General features: G+C 37.3%; 1 protein-coding gene across 1 annotated transcript in view; it reads left to right on the top strand.

Annotated features, from left to right (window-relative positions):
- The window catches only part of LOC109936120 (N-alpha-acetyltransferase 15, NatA auxiliary subunit), a 66,727-nt gene extending 50,830 nt beyond the window's left edge, over nt 1-15,897 (top strand). The window contains exons 6-14 of the mRNA XM_048597793.1: nt 4,316-4,469; nt 5,097-5,216; nt 6,286-6,381; nt 11,524-11,630; nt 11,718-11,790; nt 13,417-13,586; nt 13,970-14,122; nt 14,593-14,721; nt 15,808-15,897. Coding sequence (XP_048453750.1) covers nt 4,316-4,469; nt 5,097-5,216; nt 6,286-6,381; nt 11,524-11,630; nt 11,718-11,790; nt 13,417-13,586; nt 13,970-14,122; nt 14,593-14,721; nt 15,808-15,819 — 1,014 coding nt within the window. The 3' untranslated portion in view covers nt 15,820-15,897. The remainder of the gene's footprint in view (nt 1-4,315; nt 4,470-5,096; nt 5,217-6,285; nt 6,382-11,523; nt 11,631-11,717; nt 11,791-13,416; nt 13,587-13,969; nt 14,123-14,592; nt 14,722-15,807) is intronic.
- Nucleotides 15,898-19,524: the final 3,627 nt, after the last annotated feature.

Genomic DNA, 19,524 nt, shown 5'->3' on the forward strand with positions numbered 1-19,524 from the left:
TGCTATAGGAATTCCTCGACATGATGCTCTAACGTCCAAACATCTTCAATTGCCTGATCATTACCTTCCCTCCTCCTTAAGGTCAGAAGTTGTAATGTTCACTGTTAATTGCATAGCATTGGGTAGAATTCTAGTTTAAAAAATCTATAGTTTAAAAATCCTCTGGGTCTTTGAGCTGATATTTTACTCCCAGACCACGGTTATTTCATTAATATCTTTTATCGTCAGCAGTAGTGAAGTTTGTAGATATCGTTGATTTCTTGGATGTCTCTCTCAATTACCACCAGATGCTGCCTTTGGGAGTCTAAGAAAAACTGAGAAGACAGAGCATCTTCCAGTTCTGCTGTTACCATCCATTTGCCCTCTCCAAAAGCTGTTGCCTGAAATATAGTTCCCTTGTCTGTTCCCATGACCAGCATTTTAGTTATTTCAAGCAGGGTATTTTGTAGGTAGCTGTCACTGCAATATATTAACTTCCAGAAAGCTCTGAACCAACAGAGATACACAGGAGTTTGTGTCATTTTATAGCTCTCTAGCAATTTTGGCTCAGTCTGGTTCTTCATTGTTAGTTTCATAAGCTTGGTATTACCTGGTCAGGTGATCACTGGCCATCTTAAGTTGTATTTTTCCCATTTTTTAAAAAAGCATTTTATTTATGAAATGTCTGAGATATTAATATCAGATAATGTCCAGAGATGTGCAGGTTTAGTGGATTGGCCATGCTAAATTGCCCATCATGTCCAGGAATGTGCAAGCTAGGTGGCTTGGTCATGTAAGATGCAGGATTACAGGGATTTCAGAGGGTTGTTTTGGACTCTGGCTGAATGGCTTACTTCCACACTGTAGGGATTCTGTAAAGGATATCAATAAGCGTTTGCCCATTTTTACCACGAACTACACTGCGACAGCTCGTTAAGTCCCCTTCAACAGTACCTTTCACACCTGTGAGCTCTTGGATCAAAAAGGAAAAGAGAAGCAGATGGATGGGAGCACCACCATCTGCATATCTGTTCCAAGCCACATACTATCCAAACTTGGAACTATATGTACCTGTTCTTTCTCTGTCACTGGGACTGTCTTCCTAACAGTTCTGTCCGGGTACCTGTGACAAATGAAATGCAGCCATTCAAGACATCTTCCTGCCACCTTCTCTGGGAGAATTAGGAATTCCAAGCAATTCTGTAGTTTTAGTCTTCAGCTCTGTTGTAGTTTGATTTTTAGATGGACTCCTAAATAAATAGATGAATTTACCTCCCCAACCTGGCTACATGATGTCAATACTTCTGCATTAAATTGTCAGTGATTTTTGGTTGGCTAATAAAATTCAAGTTAATTACCTTCTTACATTAAAACAGTGATTAAACCTTTAAAGTACTATAAAATAGTTTTGAGGTAATGTTTATGAAAGATGCCATAGAAGACTTGCTTTTTTGTTCATTATTGCCTAAACTTTCCCCACTTGGAGCTCTTCTAGGCAGACCATTGCTTAAAAACCTGACGAGAGACTAATGGGCCAACTTGGTTGGGCTGTGTGCCTACAAGCATGCAAAGGTGGGAGCCAGTGACAAAACCCAGTCCAATATTGATCTAGAAATTTAAACTACCAATAACATACCATAGAATGGAATCAGTCTAACATGCTTAAGCAAGGGACATTGTACCATGCAGAAAATGCTAGGAAACAGGAGAGGGAGAAGTCATTTTACTCAGTCATAATTTTCAGGAACATGTCTACACTTTTAAGCAAGGGTTGTCTGTGTTTGTTATTTCCTACCTGCCCTTAACTGCATCTTTCCTCTCTGCTTCAGCTCATCCTACATCATATAAGAACAAACAAAATGCAGATTAGTCATTCCCTGGGTGCTCTCTGTCCACACAGGTGGACATGAAAGATCCATTGCATTCTTTTGAAGAACAGTTATTTCCAATGTTCCATTCTCTATTTGCCCATCAAGTAATATCAGCAAAAATGCAGAAAATCTAATCATTATCATATTGTTATTTGTGGGATCTTATGGTGATGTCATATGGTCATTGACTGCTGCTTTTCCTACATTTTAGCAGTGACTGCACTTTTAAAAGTCTTTCTTGGCTTTGAGAAATCTGATGGTGGTGGAATTACCACCATTTTAACAAATTCTTCCAAAGTAAGTGCCTGCTTAGTCATCTTGCTAAATGTTGCTAATAAAATAATGGCAATATTTTCATTTAACCATGTGAGTTACACTTCAATGTCTTTTGCCATAGTGCCCATGACCATTTCCTCTCTGTTTCTGGTTTCACACTCAGTCCCTCAGCTCCTGGCTCTCATTTCTACTTTCCATTCATATATTTAAAGTTCTCAATGTTTGTTGCAACGACTGGGGACTTCAGCTTCTCCCTGGCTCTCACCTTGTCTGCACACCAGCCTATTGGAATGCCACTTCCCACCCTCTGACTTGTAAAGTGATATTATTTGTTTGTGATACATTTGATCTTTAGGACCAAGTTTGTCTTTGGGAAGAAATTTCTATTTTTAGTGTATGTTTGCTTGTTAATGTTTAGAATATTATGCTGTAGATCAACTCAGCTAGGTGAAATTGTGGGGCTTGTGACCTAGTGCATAATTGAATGTGATTTTGGAAGTGAGTTTTGTTTGACCTGGTAATAGATTGTATGAATTGACTCATTAAAAGGTGAGTCACTTTTATTGACAAGTTAGTACTGTAGTGAATACAGAAAAAAAAACTAATGTGGTCAAACAAAATAACTTAGATTCATATAAGATCTTTAAGATAGCAATCTGTGTCAAGGTACTTCATAGGAGATTTCTATCAAACAAAATTTGATACCAAGCCACTAACTGGACAGATGACCCAAAACCCTGGTCAAAGAAAGGTAGAACAGTGGAGATCTTTCCTAACTTGAGCTATTTGATATGACTACCTTGATGTCTCTTCCACTTGTAGACTCAGCTATTTTAAATATTTCCCTGGCTTGCCACTCATCCTGTACACTCTGTGAATTTCTGTTTCCAAAGTTCTTGCATCGTATGCCCTACTTAAGTCCTGCTCATCTATGATCCTTAACTCATTGATCTATATTGGATATTAGTTGCCTAGTTTTTGAGTGTAAATCCATTATATTTTCCATACTCTCTTCCAGTTATACAATTGTGCACTTCACATCCTTCACTCCCCAGAAGTTTAAAAGGCCATATACTTCAACTAATCTGCTGTGCATTACAACATAACCTTAGTGCGTAGATTGCCAGCAGATGTGCCATGATATTTTTAAGTGCTTGAGATTTTCATTAAAAATTGGGATCTTCCTGGAAGTTGTATGATCTAGGCTCCAAACTCATTAGGAATAGACCTAGGATTTTGTAGAACTGGAATTTCAAGTTCTGGAAGTAATTTGAAGCATTCCCAGAATCTTTGTCCTGCTCTGTGAGCTGGTCTTATTGGTGCAGAAGTTTATAAGAAACATAAAAGTAGGTGCACTAGGATCACTGAGAGAAGAATGTAGGACCACTGACCTGATACCTACTGGACATTTGAGTCTTTCAAAGGAGCATTGTCTGATTTCAGGGTGGATGTGTGGTGAGTTGCAGCTCAACAGAGTATTGAACATGGGGGTGTTGTGATTGGATGCAGAATTCAGTAGTGTTTTAGGGCCTGGGCCAAGTAAATGGGAGCCAAAGAATACTCCTCCAGAATCTTTAAAATATTGACATCATACAATTCTTTTCCTCCTTAGTTTTCTTGTTTAAAGCATAGATTTTTCTCCTTAACAAAACTAAAAGATGGGAAATTAAGGGTGTTTTTTTTTTTTTTGAAATACAATTATGTTGTGTTTTTGGATTTGTGAACCAACTACTTTTGGCCTTTTTGGAAAATAAACGACATTTATAAATTCGTATAGAACTTTGCTCCTGTTGATGCACCATTTACATGTCAGAAAATTCTGAAAGCTGTACATACTAGACTTCACATTCATAGTCCAGTGCAAGCCCTGAATTTTAGTTGAGGCACATGGCTTAAGCTCAAGGTATGATGAACATATGTTTGTAAAATGAGTGTTGTCGTAAAGTCTGTTGTGACTAATTTTAAGGAAGGAAGGTAAGTAAAGGAAGCATTAACTTGAAGTATTTTTAATTACAACATGTTCACTTCATGCTTTGCAGTAAATTCTTATAAAGTACAACTATTGCTTCTTTCACAGTATCCTTGAGGTTGGGAGTGGGCATGTATTCTGTTGATATTTTTAAGTACACTTAGTTGAATGTTTCTGAAGGTAAAGGATTTACGGAATCCCTGTTTTCTTTTTTTAATAGGCTTCTCCCGATAAAATTGATTATGAGTATAGTGAACTGTTACTTTACCAGAATCAAGTACTGCGGGAAGGAGGGATGTATAAGGAGGCTTTGGAGCATCTCGACAATCATGAGAAACAAATTTGTGACAAATTGGCAGTGGAGGAGTGCCAAGGTAGAGCAGATGTCTCTATTTGTTACAACTTGTGAAAATGCTGAAACGTACTTACATTCCTGTTTTGTAATTTAAAGCATGAATACTTGAATTTAAATTGATGTATTTGGTTAAAAACTAATACTCAATGTCTTGCTATTTGTGCACTTCTGAAGAAATTATTCTATCTCAGGGTCATGTGCCAAATGGTGACAGAACAATTAAGTACAGTCAACCATTTTCATAACGTTGGCTTTTAAAAGGAGGTATTTTCTTTCTAATGCCATCAAAAATGTTATGGCATTTTTTTCTTTGGAAATAAAAGACAAATTCTTAGGATACTTTGTTGTCGTATAATTTTTAAATTTTCAAATAATATGAATTCATAGTCTTTTTGAATGGCTTGTGTTAGCCGCATGACTACCAACTGTATTTTGTCTGTCTTCAAAAGTTAATTACAGAAAGTAATCTCTAATTACACAGTGTATGCTCTTGTAGAATATACATTTTTTTCAGAAATTCCAAAGTTCGGTAACAAAAATAAATGAGCGTAATGTTTAGAAAAATATACTGGCAAATATTTTCTGCCCAATGGTAATTTCATACTTGAAAATTTAATGTAACGTAACGTAACCTGTTTTCAAACAGGAGAACTAATGTTAAAACTGAACAGACTAAAGGAGGCTGCAGAGGTTTACAGGCGATTGCTGGAGAGAAACCCTGAAAACTGGGCCTACTATGAAGGATTAGAAAAGGCACTGAGGCCTGGTGAGTTATATCTGAAAGTGTGGACTCTTCTCTTCTCAAGATGCCTAAAATAATAGAACATGGATTTTAACTGCTGTCCAGTTCTCAAACTATTCCAAAGGCCAGACAACTGTCTACACAGCTATATCTTGCTGTAAAATGGTGCAATCTTGATTTTCATTCTGTTTTCCACAAGCAAGTTTCAGGTCTTGGCTGAGAAAAGGTGCTCCTGAGTTGAATTTTTTATGGCATTTCAAGAGAGAGAACTTGAATTTGACATGCAAGCTTCCAAGGCCAAACTTTCTTTCCTAAATTAATCTTGATGTGGTTTTATGAAATTATAGTGATAAATTCCTGTCATGTAACTTTATTCAGGCTCCACCCTCCATCTTTGGAGACAATACTAAAAGTAAAATTTTAAGTAAGTTCACAAAGTAAAGGACCTGTCTGTGTCCATTGTAAAATGAATCTTTGCATGGAAGTATCAACTTCTTGCAGTTGGAAATGTAAAATAATTTGTGGGGTTTTCAGATGCTGTACTAAGACTGGGTATGTTAGTGGAATTACCATCCTAGCATGAGCTCTTTTCAGAGCCCTTCAATGGCTGACAGTAGTGTCTTACAGTCTTACAGTTTGCTTGTCTTTCTGAAGTGGGGAGAGGGTATTAGTTTTCAGGTAACTGAGTTGATACCTTGAAATATCATTTGGAACTTAAATGATTGCAGAGAAGAGAAAAGAAAAGTAGATTTACTAGATGTAAACCTCAACTTACTTTGAGAGAGAGTGGACAGTCAGCCATGATTTTTAAAAAAGTGGAAAGAAGCGTTAGCTTTCCATTGCTCTTCTTGCCAGTTTTCATTTTCTTTCCTCTGTTGTTGCATCAGAAATGCGATTGAGCTAAAGTTTCCACCGCCAAATACAAGTGCTGAGCCCGATTGTTGCAACTCTATTAACTCAACCAACACTTCTCTGCATCGTTCAGCGTTAAGATAATACTGAACCATTGAAGAGTTGGTGCTGAGCTTTTCAACCGTATTTATTTTTTGTCTATTGCAATCAGTTAGTTTGTTTTTTCTATTTCTATCTATAGTCAATGTGGAGGAGAGACTTGATGTCTATGAAAATGCTTGGACTAAGTATCCCAAAGGGCTGGTGCCTAGAAGGCTACCTCTTAACTTCTTATCTGGTGAGTGAAATTATATTTTCATTAATCTTTCAGTTTTGAAAATGCCATTTCATACCTTAAATTTTAAATGTTACATATGGACATTTTATACCTTATGACAATATTCATCAGTGGAATAATTACACACACTCATCATTGGATAAGGGCTCCATTACAGTGAAATAATCAGAGAGGCTTGGGTTGCTTCAGAAAGTGTGTATTGCAGCTTTGTTGGGAGAATTGATTGTTGTAAAAATACGAATTTTACCTCTTTTTATTTTAAGTGAAATGGAGTGCTGGCTGAGGTTTATGTGGATTAGCAAGCCCTGAAAAGTTCTCATAAATCCCTTAATTTGTTTTGCTTTTATTTCAAATACTCAGAATAAGACTTAATTATAATATAGTGACCTGTATGATATGTCCTTTTTTGTTAATTTGTGATTCTGGCACGTGGCGCAGCTGCTGTTCTATATGTTTTTGACTTTCTCTTAATGGCCTGTCTGAATGTCAACTATATTAGGAATTTGGTGATGTATTAGCCACCAGGAAAATAAGAAGCTGCACTTGGACTGGTTGTTCCAAGGAAATTGGAACAAGAGCAGATTTCTTTCTGTGAAAAAGAAATGGTTTAGACCATGTTAGTTGCCAAGCTTTTTTTGATGTATAGTAATTGGTTTAATGCTTTAAAACAGATTTGGAGTTGTAGAGAGAAATTTTGTAGAATGTGGCAGCATTTCTAAATTGTGCTTAAAAAGTTGATTGAGATTGTGGCCAAAAGGAACGGATTGATATATACTTAAGTTGCCATGAATGAAAGTGGAACAGTCTGATCCAATTTACACTAGAACCTTGGATGTAATTGGGCTACATATACTATCCTAGTTTTCTTTGTTTTTTGGGTTATGATGTGGCATTGCTGGCTAGATGAGCATTTATTTCCCATCCCTAATTACTGTTGAGAATGTGGTGATTAGCTGCAGCCATGAACTGCTTCAGTCCTTGGGGCATAGGTACGTAGAGGTGAGTTCCAAGACTTTTACCTTACTAGTGAAGGACTGGCCAAGATCAAAGTCAGGGTGCTGTGTGTCTTGAAGGGGATCTTGCCAATTTGTGGTAGTCCCATGCACAAAGATTGGTGTTGTCTTCAAGATTCATAGAGCCTCTGACAGCAAGTTAACTGCTTACTTGATGTTTTATCCAGTTGAGTTTTCCAAAAATGGCAGGTAATGTTGCCGTTGTCCCATGAATGGGAGCAGTGTTGCAACCATTAAATTTAACCCCTGTAAATTAAGTTTCAAATTTGAGGGTTTTTTCTTTAAATCGAGATATTTCTAGATTGAATTTTAAAAGTGATTTTGTGCATTGCTGACGTTCATGCACACTAGGGACGATGTCTTAAAAGTATATTTAAATATAGAATGATACAACCTAACAGAGCTAAAAATGAAAATAATTGAGCGTAGCAGTAACTGGAGACAAAGGCTTAAATAAATAGAATTGTCTTAAATTTTAAAAATCAGCGTCATATTGCTCGTGGAATAGGATCATTGGCCTCAGCCAACGTATCAACTTTTAAAAAAGTCTGTCCACTTGACTTTGACCCATTAACTGTTGTTACTGGATGTCTTCTACCTGCCAGATTAGCTACAAGTAAATCTTTTCTCTCTCCCTCCGCATCCCCCCAATTGATCTGTCATCTCTTATGGGTGTTTTTATTTAAGAAGCTGAAACAAATGCAGAGAATACTAGAGAAACTTAAGTCTGGCATCTGTAGAGAGGGAAACAGAACTAACATTTCAAGTCTAGTAAGACACTCCACTATGTTCTAAAGAAGGGAGGTTGTCAGAATTCCCTCCACGTTCCTGATTGCTTAGTCATACAGCAATCCAGAAATTACTCTGCACCAGAAGTAGTCCCTTTGAAATGTATATGCTGTGCTCTTACATGGCAGTCTTAAAGAGACAGACTCATTAAGGAGAGAATGCCTAACTCTTAAAGACATATCGGAAAGAGGCATCGTCAGAGGCTAAATTAATAAGTTTAAACATTGTACGTCTGCCCTTTCAATGTTATACATTGTTGAAAAGGTTAGTAGTAGCCCAGAAGATTTGTCAAATTTTGGACACTAACAAATGAATAAAAATAATAGAGGGAGAAATTGGAGTATGAGAGATAATTAGTGAGAAATAAATGCAAACAAGAAAAATTTTCACAAGCATATAATATCAAGAAATTAACTGATGTAAACTTTGGTTCCATACAGGTTTTAACTTTGAAATCAATAGTAAACAAGGGAATGTTAGAGACTTTGAACAAGTATTTTATATTTATCTTTACAATATTAGTCTTATATGAATCTGATACTTCACTATAAGATGATTACTAGAAAGTAAAGAGGCAAAGGGAGAGAGAAACTTTAAAAGATTGCTAGAGAAAAGAATACTAGAAATAATAATTGGACTAAAGGCTAACAAGACCACTCCACATGATGGCCTGCATTGTAGCATTTAAAAGAAATGAAGAGATAGTGGATGCGTTTGTTGTAACCTTCCAAAATTTCCCCAAATCTAAAAAGGCTCCCAGCAGGTTGAAAAAGTGCAAACACAATAACACCAATGAGCAAGGGAGAACCAGGAAGCTAGACCAGTTGATCTGATTAGCAGTTCGTCATTAGATTATCTATCATTGGGGAAAGTGCAATCCATTATTAAAGGAGTAGTAGCAGAACATTTAGAAAATCATAATATAGGCAGAGTCTTAATGGATTTGTAAAGGGGAAATGGTGTTTGACAAATTTATTAGAGATCTTTACAGATTTAACAAATGGGTTGGATAGTGGACAGCTCTTACATCTAGCATGTTTGGATTTTGAAAAGACTTTTGATAAATTGCCACAGATGGTCACAGAATCAGGTAAGAGCTCGTGTATAGCGGATGAGAGATTAGAATGAATAGAGGATTAATTAACAGACAGCAGAGAGATCTGGATAGATGGATTATTTTCAGGTTGGCAAAGTAGCTTGTAAGTGTCACAGGAATTGGGACTGGGGCCTCAACTATTTATTATCAAACTTAATAATTTGAATGAAGGGACAGACTGTATTGTAGCCATATTTGCTGATGATGCAAAAATAAACAAAGGCAAACTAAGAATGCAAAGAGTGTGCAAAAAGGGATTACAGTGAGTTGGCAAAGAAAATTGGTAAATAGAATATAATATGTGAAAATGGGAGGTTGTCATTTTGGTAGGAAGAATAAAAAGTTAAAACATTATTGAAATAGAAAGAGACACAGAATGCTTGAGGAAAAAGGGATCTAGCTGTCTTTGTACAGGAATCTCAAAGTCAGCATGTAGGTGCAGTGCAGAAGGTCATTGGGTAGGTAAACGGAAGGGTTTGGAGTTTAAAGTAGGGAAGTCTGTGGGGCATACAGTTTTGATTGCCTTTCTTAAGGAGAGAGATATTTGCATTGGAAGCAATTCAGAAGATTCATAAGGTGGATTTCCGGGATGAAGGTGTTATAAGAATAGGTTGAGCAGCTTAGTGCTGTACTCATTTGTGTTTAAAAGAATGAGTGGTCATCCATTTTAAACATAAGGTCTGAGCAGGCTTTACAGGGTAGAGGAAGAAAGAATGTTTCCCCTTGTGGGCGTTCTAGAACTGAAGGGGTACAGTTTAGAAATGAGCATCTCTGCGGAAACAAATTCTGTGGACTGAACCGTTGTCTAACCCAGCCTTGTATGTTTACGTACTTTTGATCGACAAAAGTTTAAGATCATTTGGGACGTTAGAAGAAGCGGAATAAATGTTATATCTGATCAGCCGAGGTCATCTCGAACAATGAATCAGATTAGAAGGACCAAACTCCTTAAGTCTGGTGACCCTTGTGGCAGAGTGGTATAATAAATATATCCCAGTGATTAGAGAGAACATTGGAGGTCATCCATATTGCTTTGCATTCTATCTTCGTTATAGGCTTTAGGAAAACAATTTAGGAATTTCTTATAGCATTTGATTTGTTCATTGCAGGTTCAATGAGCCGTTGGATATACCATAGCAAAGTTGTTGCAGTTTTGGTCCTGTCCACTAATCTTGAGTTCTGCTAATTGAGTTTGTTGTTGGTAAAAGCTTTCCACCAGTATTTGGTGGTTCTGACTGAGTTGCTTTTCTACATACAATCTCAAAATTACATCAGGAAGGATATTATATATCAGCTGTTTAGGGCCACTGGTGAGACACTGTCTCAATACTTTGTGTAATTTTGATCTCATTATTTCAGGAAGGATGTAAATGTACTGGAGGTAGCTCAAGGATACTTACTGGATTGATGACTGCAGTGAACGGGTTGACTTGAGGATAGATTGAACCAGGCGTATCAGGGATGACTTGATTAAAGTTTCAATTCGCCTGAATTGTCTTGACAAGGTGGATGTGGAAAGACTCATTCCTCTTGGGTCAGTCCAGTACTAGGGGTCACCCTTTTCTTTTATCTGATGGTTGCGCAACTGTGGAACCTTGCCTCAGAATATGGCGAAAACATGTCATTGAATATCTTTATAGAATAGGTAGATAAATCTTTTGTTTGGCAATAGATTGGAGCTTCCTGGGGGACTGATGGAATGTGAAATTTAAAACACAAGTTGATCAGCCATTTTTTTGTGAATGGTGGAGCAAGCCTGGAAAGTATATTTCGGTTCCTATTTCATATGTTTGTATCACGTAAGCTGAGGTCCTTTTTTAATATCTTTGTAGTTTGAGCCACAAATTTCCACTATTTACTTAAGATGAACACAAATTAAAAACAAAAGATGTAGGTTACAACGTATTAGAACATTGGTGTTATATATGGAGTAGGGGGTGTTTCTGTCTTCACTGATGCTGCCAGACCTGCTGAGTGTCTCAAGCATTTTCTGTTTTTAATCCTATCTCTGTTTTGTCCTTCCCTCTTCCTTGATTATGGAGGATGTAATGATGTATTTTATACATATTTCAGAGGAAACTATGATTATGTTGCTCTTGGAATGGTCAATGCCTGAATGCTTTTCTGTCTGTCCTTGTCCATGCAAAAGTATTCTGAAAACTCTATTTCAAATACTGGTTGTATGTTCTGTTAGAAATCATGTTCAGTAATTAAAGTCTGCTGAACTGTTTTTCATCCTGCCAGGGGAAAAATTCCGGGAAGTTTTGGACAAATATTTAAGGATAAATTTCAGCAAAGGCTGTCCTCCTGTGTTTACAACTCTGAAATCATTATACAATGATAAAGAGAAGGTAAATTTTTTCATATTGGTGTCAGAGCTTTTGAATTTTTAATTTTGTTTGAAAGAGAAAACTAAAAGTGTCTTATTATTTCCATAGGTATCGATTCTAGAAGAATTAGTGGTTGGGTATGAAACATCTTTGAAAAGTTGCAACCTCTTTAACCCGAATGGTATGTTTTTATGTTTATACATACATGACTTAAATTTGAACCTGCTTCCATTCTTAAACCCATCAAATATGTACAATTTTGGATAGCAGTGTTGGTATGCCTCTATTCATCAACAACTGATAATCTTAAATATGCAGTTAGATTTTAATCATCTAGAACGCCCTTGTCCTATTATCTTAAGGTGAAGCCATGTGTCATGACTCTTCAGTTGACTTACTATATTAATATAATGGCCTTCACTTTTTTAAAAAACAAGGCCTCCATAGTGTGTTGAAGTGCACCTAGAGCCTCACTATTGTGTGTTTTTTTAAAATACTACTTTTTAAATACTGGTTTATTTCTGAAGCTTCAAGACAGTTTCCTATTTATTTCTGTCAAATGTAGCAGTTTTGGCTCCTCAGTTTTCTTTTTGGTTCCTTTCAATTTTTGAGAGCAAGAAAGCTTAGAAGTCACTTATTGGGTAAGTAGCAGGAAATGAAATGATACAACCACCATAAGCATCAAATACTCAGGTCAGGTACAAGTTAAATCCTTTTCAAGTGTTTCTGTAATATTGAATGGTATTTCCCAAGTCTGAAATTTGTATTGGGCAACTACTTGTATGACACTAACAAGAACTTATCACCGTGCTTAAGATGCTGAAACAAGTTTATTGAAAGATTTCTGTTTTGTCTGAATTGGAGTATGTATTCCCTTTATAAACACAGGCTCCAAAATCCTAGGAATTTTGAAGTAAATTGTTGAGAGATGAGGCCGAGGAAATTCCCAGGAAGTGTCGATAGGGTTTTGCTTTATGTAATCAGTTAAAGCCATGCATTCCACTAACATAGGTCAAGGTCAAGTCTCCTACTTGTTCAGCCAGAACCATCTTTAGTTCAAGTTCATTTAGAGCCAACTAGAACTCTAGAACTGCAACCTGAGTAAAATTAACAAATTGCAGAAAACTTTATCCAGTTGGCTGTACACAGTCTGAACAATTTGAGAGCCCTGATCTGAACAGCTACTGTTGGGTTCTTTTTTAAAAGTGACATGCTAAAAAGCAGGGTATGTCCTGCCATGTAAATGGTAAAGTGAAGAAAATTAATTTTCAACTTCCATTAACTGATTTTTAATCATTGAGGCATTCATAGATTGGAATGGTTTTTAGAAACATGGACTTGAAGTAGCTGCATTAATCACTTACTGCAAATTGAAGCAAGTTCAGGAAACCAGTGTGGAATAAGTAAAATAACCTGAATTGAAATTTGCATTTATCTGTAGTCATTAAAACCAGACAACAAAGTGAGGTGTCATGAACATCGCATCTCTTGTTTTAATTTGCATTCAGCAACCAAGAACCTTGTTCCTGGAATTCTTTCCTTTAAACAACACTTTTGCTGCACCTTTCATTCTTCTTTGAAATGTTCCTTAATAATTTTTGCTTTTTGTCCAGTCTTTTGTTCACATACCTTCATATCTTTTATAGTTTATATAAGCCTGGCTTCTTAATTAGCCTGTGAAGAACTCTGGGGTTTTATATGTCATCTAAATGCAGGTTGTATTGGATAATTTTGCCTTTGGTTTGCATGCTTGTCCAGAAACTAATTAAGATTCCATTTGAACTTCGTTTTCCTCTTCCATTTGTAGATGATGGAAACCTAGAACCACCTACTACTAGATTGTGGGTCCAGTACTTTTTAGCCCAACATTATGATAGAATTGGACAACCCTCTCTGGCCTTGGAATACATCAATGCTGCAATTGAAAGTACCCCAACTCTCATAGAATTGTTCCTTGTTAAGGCCAAAATCTACAAGGTAAAATTATAGAAGAATGATTGTATTTCTCAAATTTGGAATGTTTATATTGTTAAGTGTCAAAAATTTCTAATGCTCCTAATTTCTTTCTGCTCAGTCGATACCAATTTGGCAATGCAGTTTTAAAAAGAAACGTTTCCGATGATGCTGAAAGTTTAGATGAAGCAGTTATAAATTGAATGTAGAAATTGCAAATTGCTTTATTATAAGAATGTAATTTAAAAGTTTACTGGATCTGCAATTTATTTGAAGTGTAAATGTTTTAAAGCAGATGGTTACAAGTGTTTAATATAAGTAAACTAAACATTTGTGTTTGCAATTAAATTTGTGCCATTAAACTGTATTATTTCCTTCTGTCTAATGAGTTGTTACTTCCCATGTAGCATGCCGGAAATATAAAGGAAGCTGCCAAATGGATGGATGAGGCTCAAGCCTTAGATACAGCTGACAGATTTATAAATTCCAAATGTGCTAAATACATGCTAAAGGCCAACCTTGTGAAGGAAGCTGAGGACATGTGTTCCAAGTTTACGAGAGTTGGTATCTTCTTTGCTACTTAATTGTACAGTTTGAACAGCTGTATTAAATATAAACTGAATTATAATTTGCATACTAATAGCATGTGAATTTGATTTTTTAATATTAATCATTTGTGCATGATTTTATGTTACTATTGATAGCACTTAATAATAAAGGTACTGGTTTGCTGTCGAATAAAAAGAACCTTTAAAAGCAGATCCTATAATAAATGCTATATACTGGTAAATAAAATATAGTAAAGGTCTATTAAATGCATTTTTTTAGTTTAACCTTTTTTTTTCTTGGTAGTTTAACTGAAGTACTTAGTAACTAACTAATCAAATAACTTAGCTAAGCTTACCATTCTGGTTATTTTTGTTGAATGTCCTTACCAGCCATAATAGTTTACTGAGATAAAATATAATTTCTACATCTTGTGTCACTGCATTTCCAGGTTACATGCTGAGTTGTAACTTTGTTTAATTAGGAAGGAACGGCTGCAGTGGACAATCTGAATGAGATGCAGTGTATGTGGTTCCAGACAGAGTGTGCTCTGGCCTATCAGTCAATGAACAAATATGGAGAAGCTCTGAAAAAGTGCCATGAAATAGAGAGGGTAAGTTCAAGGAAACTTGAAATAACTACTTTGCCATTTCAGGAGTAGAGTGTAAGGAGGGGGTAAATCAAGTCCCAGATAATTTCCAACAATGCAAAACAAAAAGTACTGTGATTTCCCCCCTTTGTCTTTGTATTGGTTCTCTAAAAAAGTGAACGTTTGTTTGTTGGACTGTTGCTGTGTTTCAGGCTAGATTTCATGTGCATAGTATTTTCTGAGCCAAGTCTCACCTTCATCTTCTAGTATGAATGGGTTAGTGTAGCCAAAGCTTAACTATTAACGTAGAATTGCGGTCAGTTACCTACTGAAAAATGCATAGTCCCCCATCAGGCGGGCAGCTGAAAAATAAAGCTGTCAGATTTTGTACAGATTGAACTATTTGTTCAGTTTAACTTCCAAATGTAGATAAAGGAATGTGTTGATTTTAAAAAATCATAGTGCCCTGCAAACAGATTCCACTGTTTAAATAGAAAATTCCTGCACCTCTTGTAATTTATATAAAATCACTTAATATATTCCTATTCTGCATAAAGGATACAGCTCTCTAGATTATTAAATATAAAAACTATTCTCATTTAAAGTATTCTAAAAGGCAAACTAAGAGGAAGCAATGAGCAAGTGATTTTGGAAATAATTAATTTTTAATTCGTCACTTTGTTCCAGTAAAGATTTAGACTGGTTCTAAACTCCCAAGTTGTGGACTGAAACATTGGAGATAATTTAGAAGAGATATTTACTCTAGAAAATAGTGGCCAAGAGCTAATTTTGTGCAACCTCCAAGTGTTGGTTGCATACAGAATAATTTAGCCACAGAAGACAGGAATGTTCACCTTTTAAAACGTAAAAATGTGTGTTCTAAAATCTCAAAATAAATACAAATTTATATTTTGTTACTCAATGCAACTAATCTGGAGTCTGGAATTTTTTTCCACTGTAAGACATGACCAGTTACTGATTGAAATAGCTTTTAACCCAATTATATTGATGCTTGCTTTGTTAAATTCACATACACAGTCATTTATTCCCCTTCACCAAAAGCTTAATTAGTACTTCAGACAACATTGTGCTCTCTATTTTAAACTTTAGTCTGTTGACTGAGAATACCGTGGTTAAAGAAAGCTATCCCAACTCTTCCCAGTAGATGCTGAGTTGATTTTGATGCACTCTGATATTGTGGTATGTATTTCTTTCTTGCTGTTTCTGACTTGGTAGTTTCCCATATGGTGATAGTTAATATTCTGCCAAGTGATCATTTTAGATTCAACAGTTAAGATTTCTGTGGCTGTGGGACTTCGATGTTGTGGCCATTTCGGAGACATGGATAGAGCAGGGACAGGAATGGTTGTTGCAGGTTCCGGGGTTTAGATGTTTCAGTAAGATCAGGGAAGGTGGTAAAAGAGGGGGAGGTGTGGCATTGTTAGTCAAGGACAGTATTACGGTGGCAGAAAGGACGTTTGATGACAACTCGTCTACTGAGGTAGTATGGGCTGAGGTTAGAACCAGGAAAGGAGAGGTCACCCTGTTGGGAGTTTTCTATAGGCCTCCGAAAAGTTCCAGAGATGTCGAGGAAAAGATTGCAAAGATGATTCTGGATAGGAGCGAAAGTAACAGGGTAGTTGTTATGGGGGACTTTAACTTTCCAAATATTGACTGGAAACGCTATAGTTCGAGTACTTCAGATGGGTCAGTTTTTGTCCAATGTGTGCAGGAGGGTTTCCTGACACAGTATGTAGATAGGCCAACAAGAGGCGAGGCCACATTGGATTTGGTACTGGGTAATGAACCAGGCCAGGTGTTAGATTTGGAGGTAGGTGAGCACTTTGGTGATAGTGACCACAATTTGGTTACGTTTACTTTAGCGATGGAAAGGGATCGTATATAAAGCAGGGCAAGAGTTATAGCTGGGGGAAAGGCAATTATGAGGCGATGAGGCAAGATTTAGGATGCATAGGATGGAGAAGGAAACTGCAGGGGCTGGGCACAATTGAAATGTGGAGCTTGTTCAAGGAACAGCTACTGCGTGTCCTTGAGAAGTATGTACCTGTCAGGCAGGGAGGAAGTGGTCGAGCGAGGGAACCGTGGTTTACTAAAGAAGTTGAATCTCTTGTCAAGAGGAAGAAGGAGGCTTATGTAGAGATGAGGCGTGAAGGCTCAGTTAGGGCGCTTGAGAGTTACAAGTTAGCCAGGAAGGACCTAAAGAGAGAGCTAAGAAGAGCCAGGAGGGGACATGAGAAGTCTTTAGCAGGTAGAATCAAGGAAAACCCTAAAGCTTTCTATAGGTATGTCAGGAATAAAAGAATGACTAGCGTAAGATTGGGGCCGGTCAAGGACAGTAGTGGGAAGTTGTGCGTGGAGTCCGAAGAGATAGGAGAGGTGCTAAATGAATATTTTTCGTCAGTATTCACGCAGGAAAAAGACAATGTAGTCGAGGAGAATACTGAGATACAATCTATTAGACTAGACGGGATTGAGGTTCATAAGGAGGAGGTGTTAGCAATTCTGGAAGGTGTGAAAATAGATAAGTCCCCTGGGCCGGATGGGATTTATCCTAGGATTCTCTGGGAAGCCAGAGAGGAGATTGCAGAGCCTTTGGCTTTGATCTTTATGTCGTCATTGTCTTCAGGAATAGTGCCAGAAGACTGGAGACTAGCAAATGTTGTCCCCTTGTTCAAGAAGGGGAGTAGAGACAACCCTGGTAATTATAGACCAGTGAGCCTTACTTCGGTTGTGGGTAAAGTGTTGGAAAGGATTATAAGAGATAGGATTTATAATCATCTAGAAAGGAATAATTTGATTAGGGATAGTCAACACGGTTTTGTGAAGGGTAGGTCGTGCCTCACAAACCTTATTGAGTTCTTCGAGAAGGTGACCAAACAGGTGGATGAGGGTAAAGCGGTTGATGTGATGTATTTGGATTTCAGTAAAGCGTTTGATAAGGTTCCCCATGCTAGGCTATTGCAGAAAATACGGAGGCATGGGATTGAGGGTGATTTAACGGTTTGGATCAGAAATTGGCTAGCTGTAAGAAGACAGAGGGTGGTGGCTGATGGGAAATGTTCATCCTGGAGTTCAGTTACTAGTGGTGTACCTCAAGGATCTGTTTTGGGGCCACTGCTGTTTGTCATTTTTATAAACAACCTGGATGAGGGCGTAGAAGGATGGGTTAGTAAATTTGCGGATGACACCAAAGTCGGTGGAGTTGTGGATAGTGCGGAAGGATGTTGCAGGTTACAGAGGGATATAGATAAGCTGCAGAGCTGGGCTGAGAGGTGGCAAATGGAGTTTAATGCGGAAAAGTGTGAGGTGATTCACTTTGGAAGGAGTAACAGGAATACAGAGTACTGGGCTAATGGTAAGATTCTTGGTAGTGTGGATGAGCAGAAAGATCTCGGTGTCCATGTGCATAGATCACTGAAAGTTGCCACCCAGGTTGATAGCGTTGTTAAGAAGGCGTACAGTATGTTAGGTTTTATTGGTAGAGGGATTGAGTTTCGGAGCCATGAGGTCATGTTGCAGCTGTACAAAACTCTGGTGCGGCCGCACTTGGAGTATTGCGTACAGTTCTGGTCACCGCATTATAGGAAGGATGTGGAAGCATTGGAAAGGGTGCAGAGGAGATTTACCAGGATGTTGCCGGGTATGGAGGGAAGGTCTTATGAGGAAAGGCTGAGGGTCTTGAGGCTGTTTTCGTTAGAGAGAAGAAGGTTAAGAGGTGACTTGATAGAGACATACAAGATGATCAGAGGATTAGATAGGGTGGACAGTGGGAGCCTTTTTCCTCAGATGGTGATGGCTAGCACGAGGGGACGTAGCTTTAAATTGAGGGGTGATAGATATAGGACAGATGTCAGAGGTACGTTCTTTACTCAGAGTAGTAAGGGCGTGGAATGCCCTGCCTGCAAAAATAGTAGACTTGCCCACTTTAAGGGCATTTAAATGGTCATTGGATAAACATATGGATGATAATGGAATAGTTTAGGTTAGATGGGCTTCAGATTGGTTTCACAGGTCGGCGCAACATCGAGGGCCGAAGGGCCAGTACTGCGCTGTAATGTTCTATGTAAACTGGAATTTAAAAACTGCTATATTTACATCATTGTAGATGTAGACTAGCAGGAAGTCTTTGTGGTAAGTGCATTCAGACAAAATCTGTTTGCTGGAAACTACATTGAAGCCAAGTGAACAGTTTTATCATATCCATTGCCTAAAATTAATAGAATGCAAGTTGTCTAAAACTTGGTCAGATTTTACTAATCAATTTGGAAATTAAGTGTTAAATTTTACAAGTGAAATCAGTATCTGATGTGTAATGTCAGATGAATGTCTATAATGGATTTTATTCTTCAGCTTTGTGTATTACATTACAAAACAAAACCTCGTGCCATAGTTTCATGGATTGAAACTTTTGTTTCTTTCCTCCACTGTATCTGTGTATGCAAAACTGGTTTCTTGTAGTCATTTGCTTTTTAACAATATTGTTGACCAAGAAACAGTGCTATAACCGATACCTTCAGTAATTCTAAATGTACTCTCCAGACAGGAAACTCGTTGGATTCAGTGAAATTTGGCTTTTGCAGTCTCCCAGCCTCTGCCCCCATTAATATTGCTTTCCATTGACTTTCCTGAGAAGAGAACTCTGATATTGTGTAAAATTTACATTGTGTCAATTCTTGTCTGCATGTTTGCAGATTGATTAAGTTGAAGTTGTTCCCAGTAAGTTAGTTTATAATTGCCATTGAACATTTATGTTCTGAACTGTGCCCAAAAAGCATCAACGATACTGGTGTCAGGAGTTTAATATCT

The sequence above is a fragment of the Rhincodon typus genome, chromosome 1, assembly GCF_021869965.1.
Source record: "Rhincodon typus isolate 14 chromosome 1, sRhiTyp1.1, whole genome shotgun sequence".
In the NCBI taxonomy this organism is placed as follows: domain Eukaryota; kingdom Metazoa; phylum Chordata; class Chondrichthyes; order Orectolobiformes; family Rhincodontidae; genus Rhincodon; species Rhincodon typus.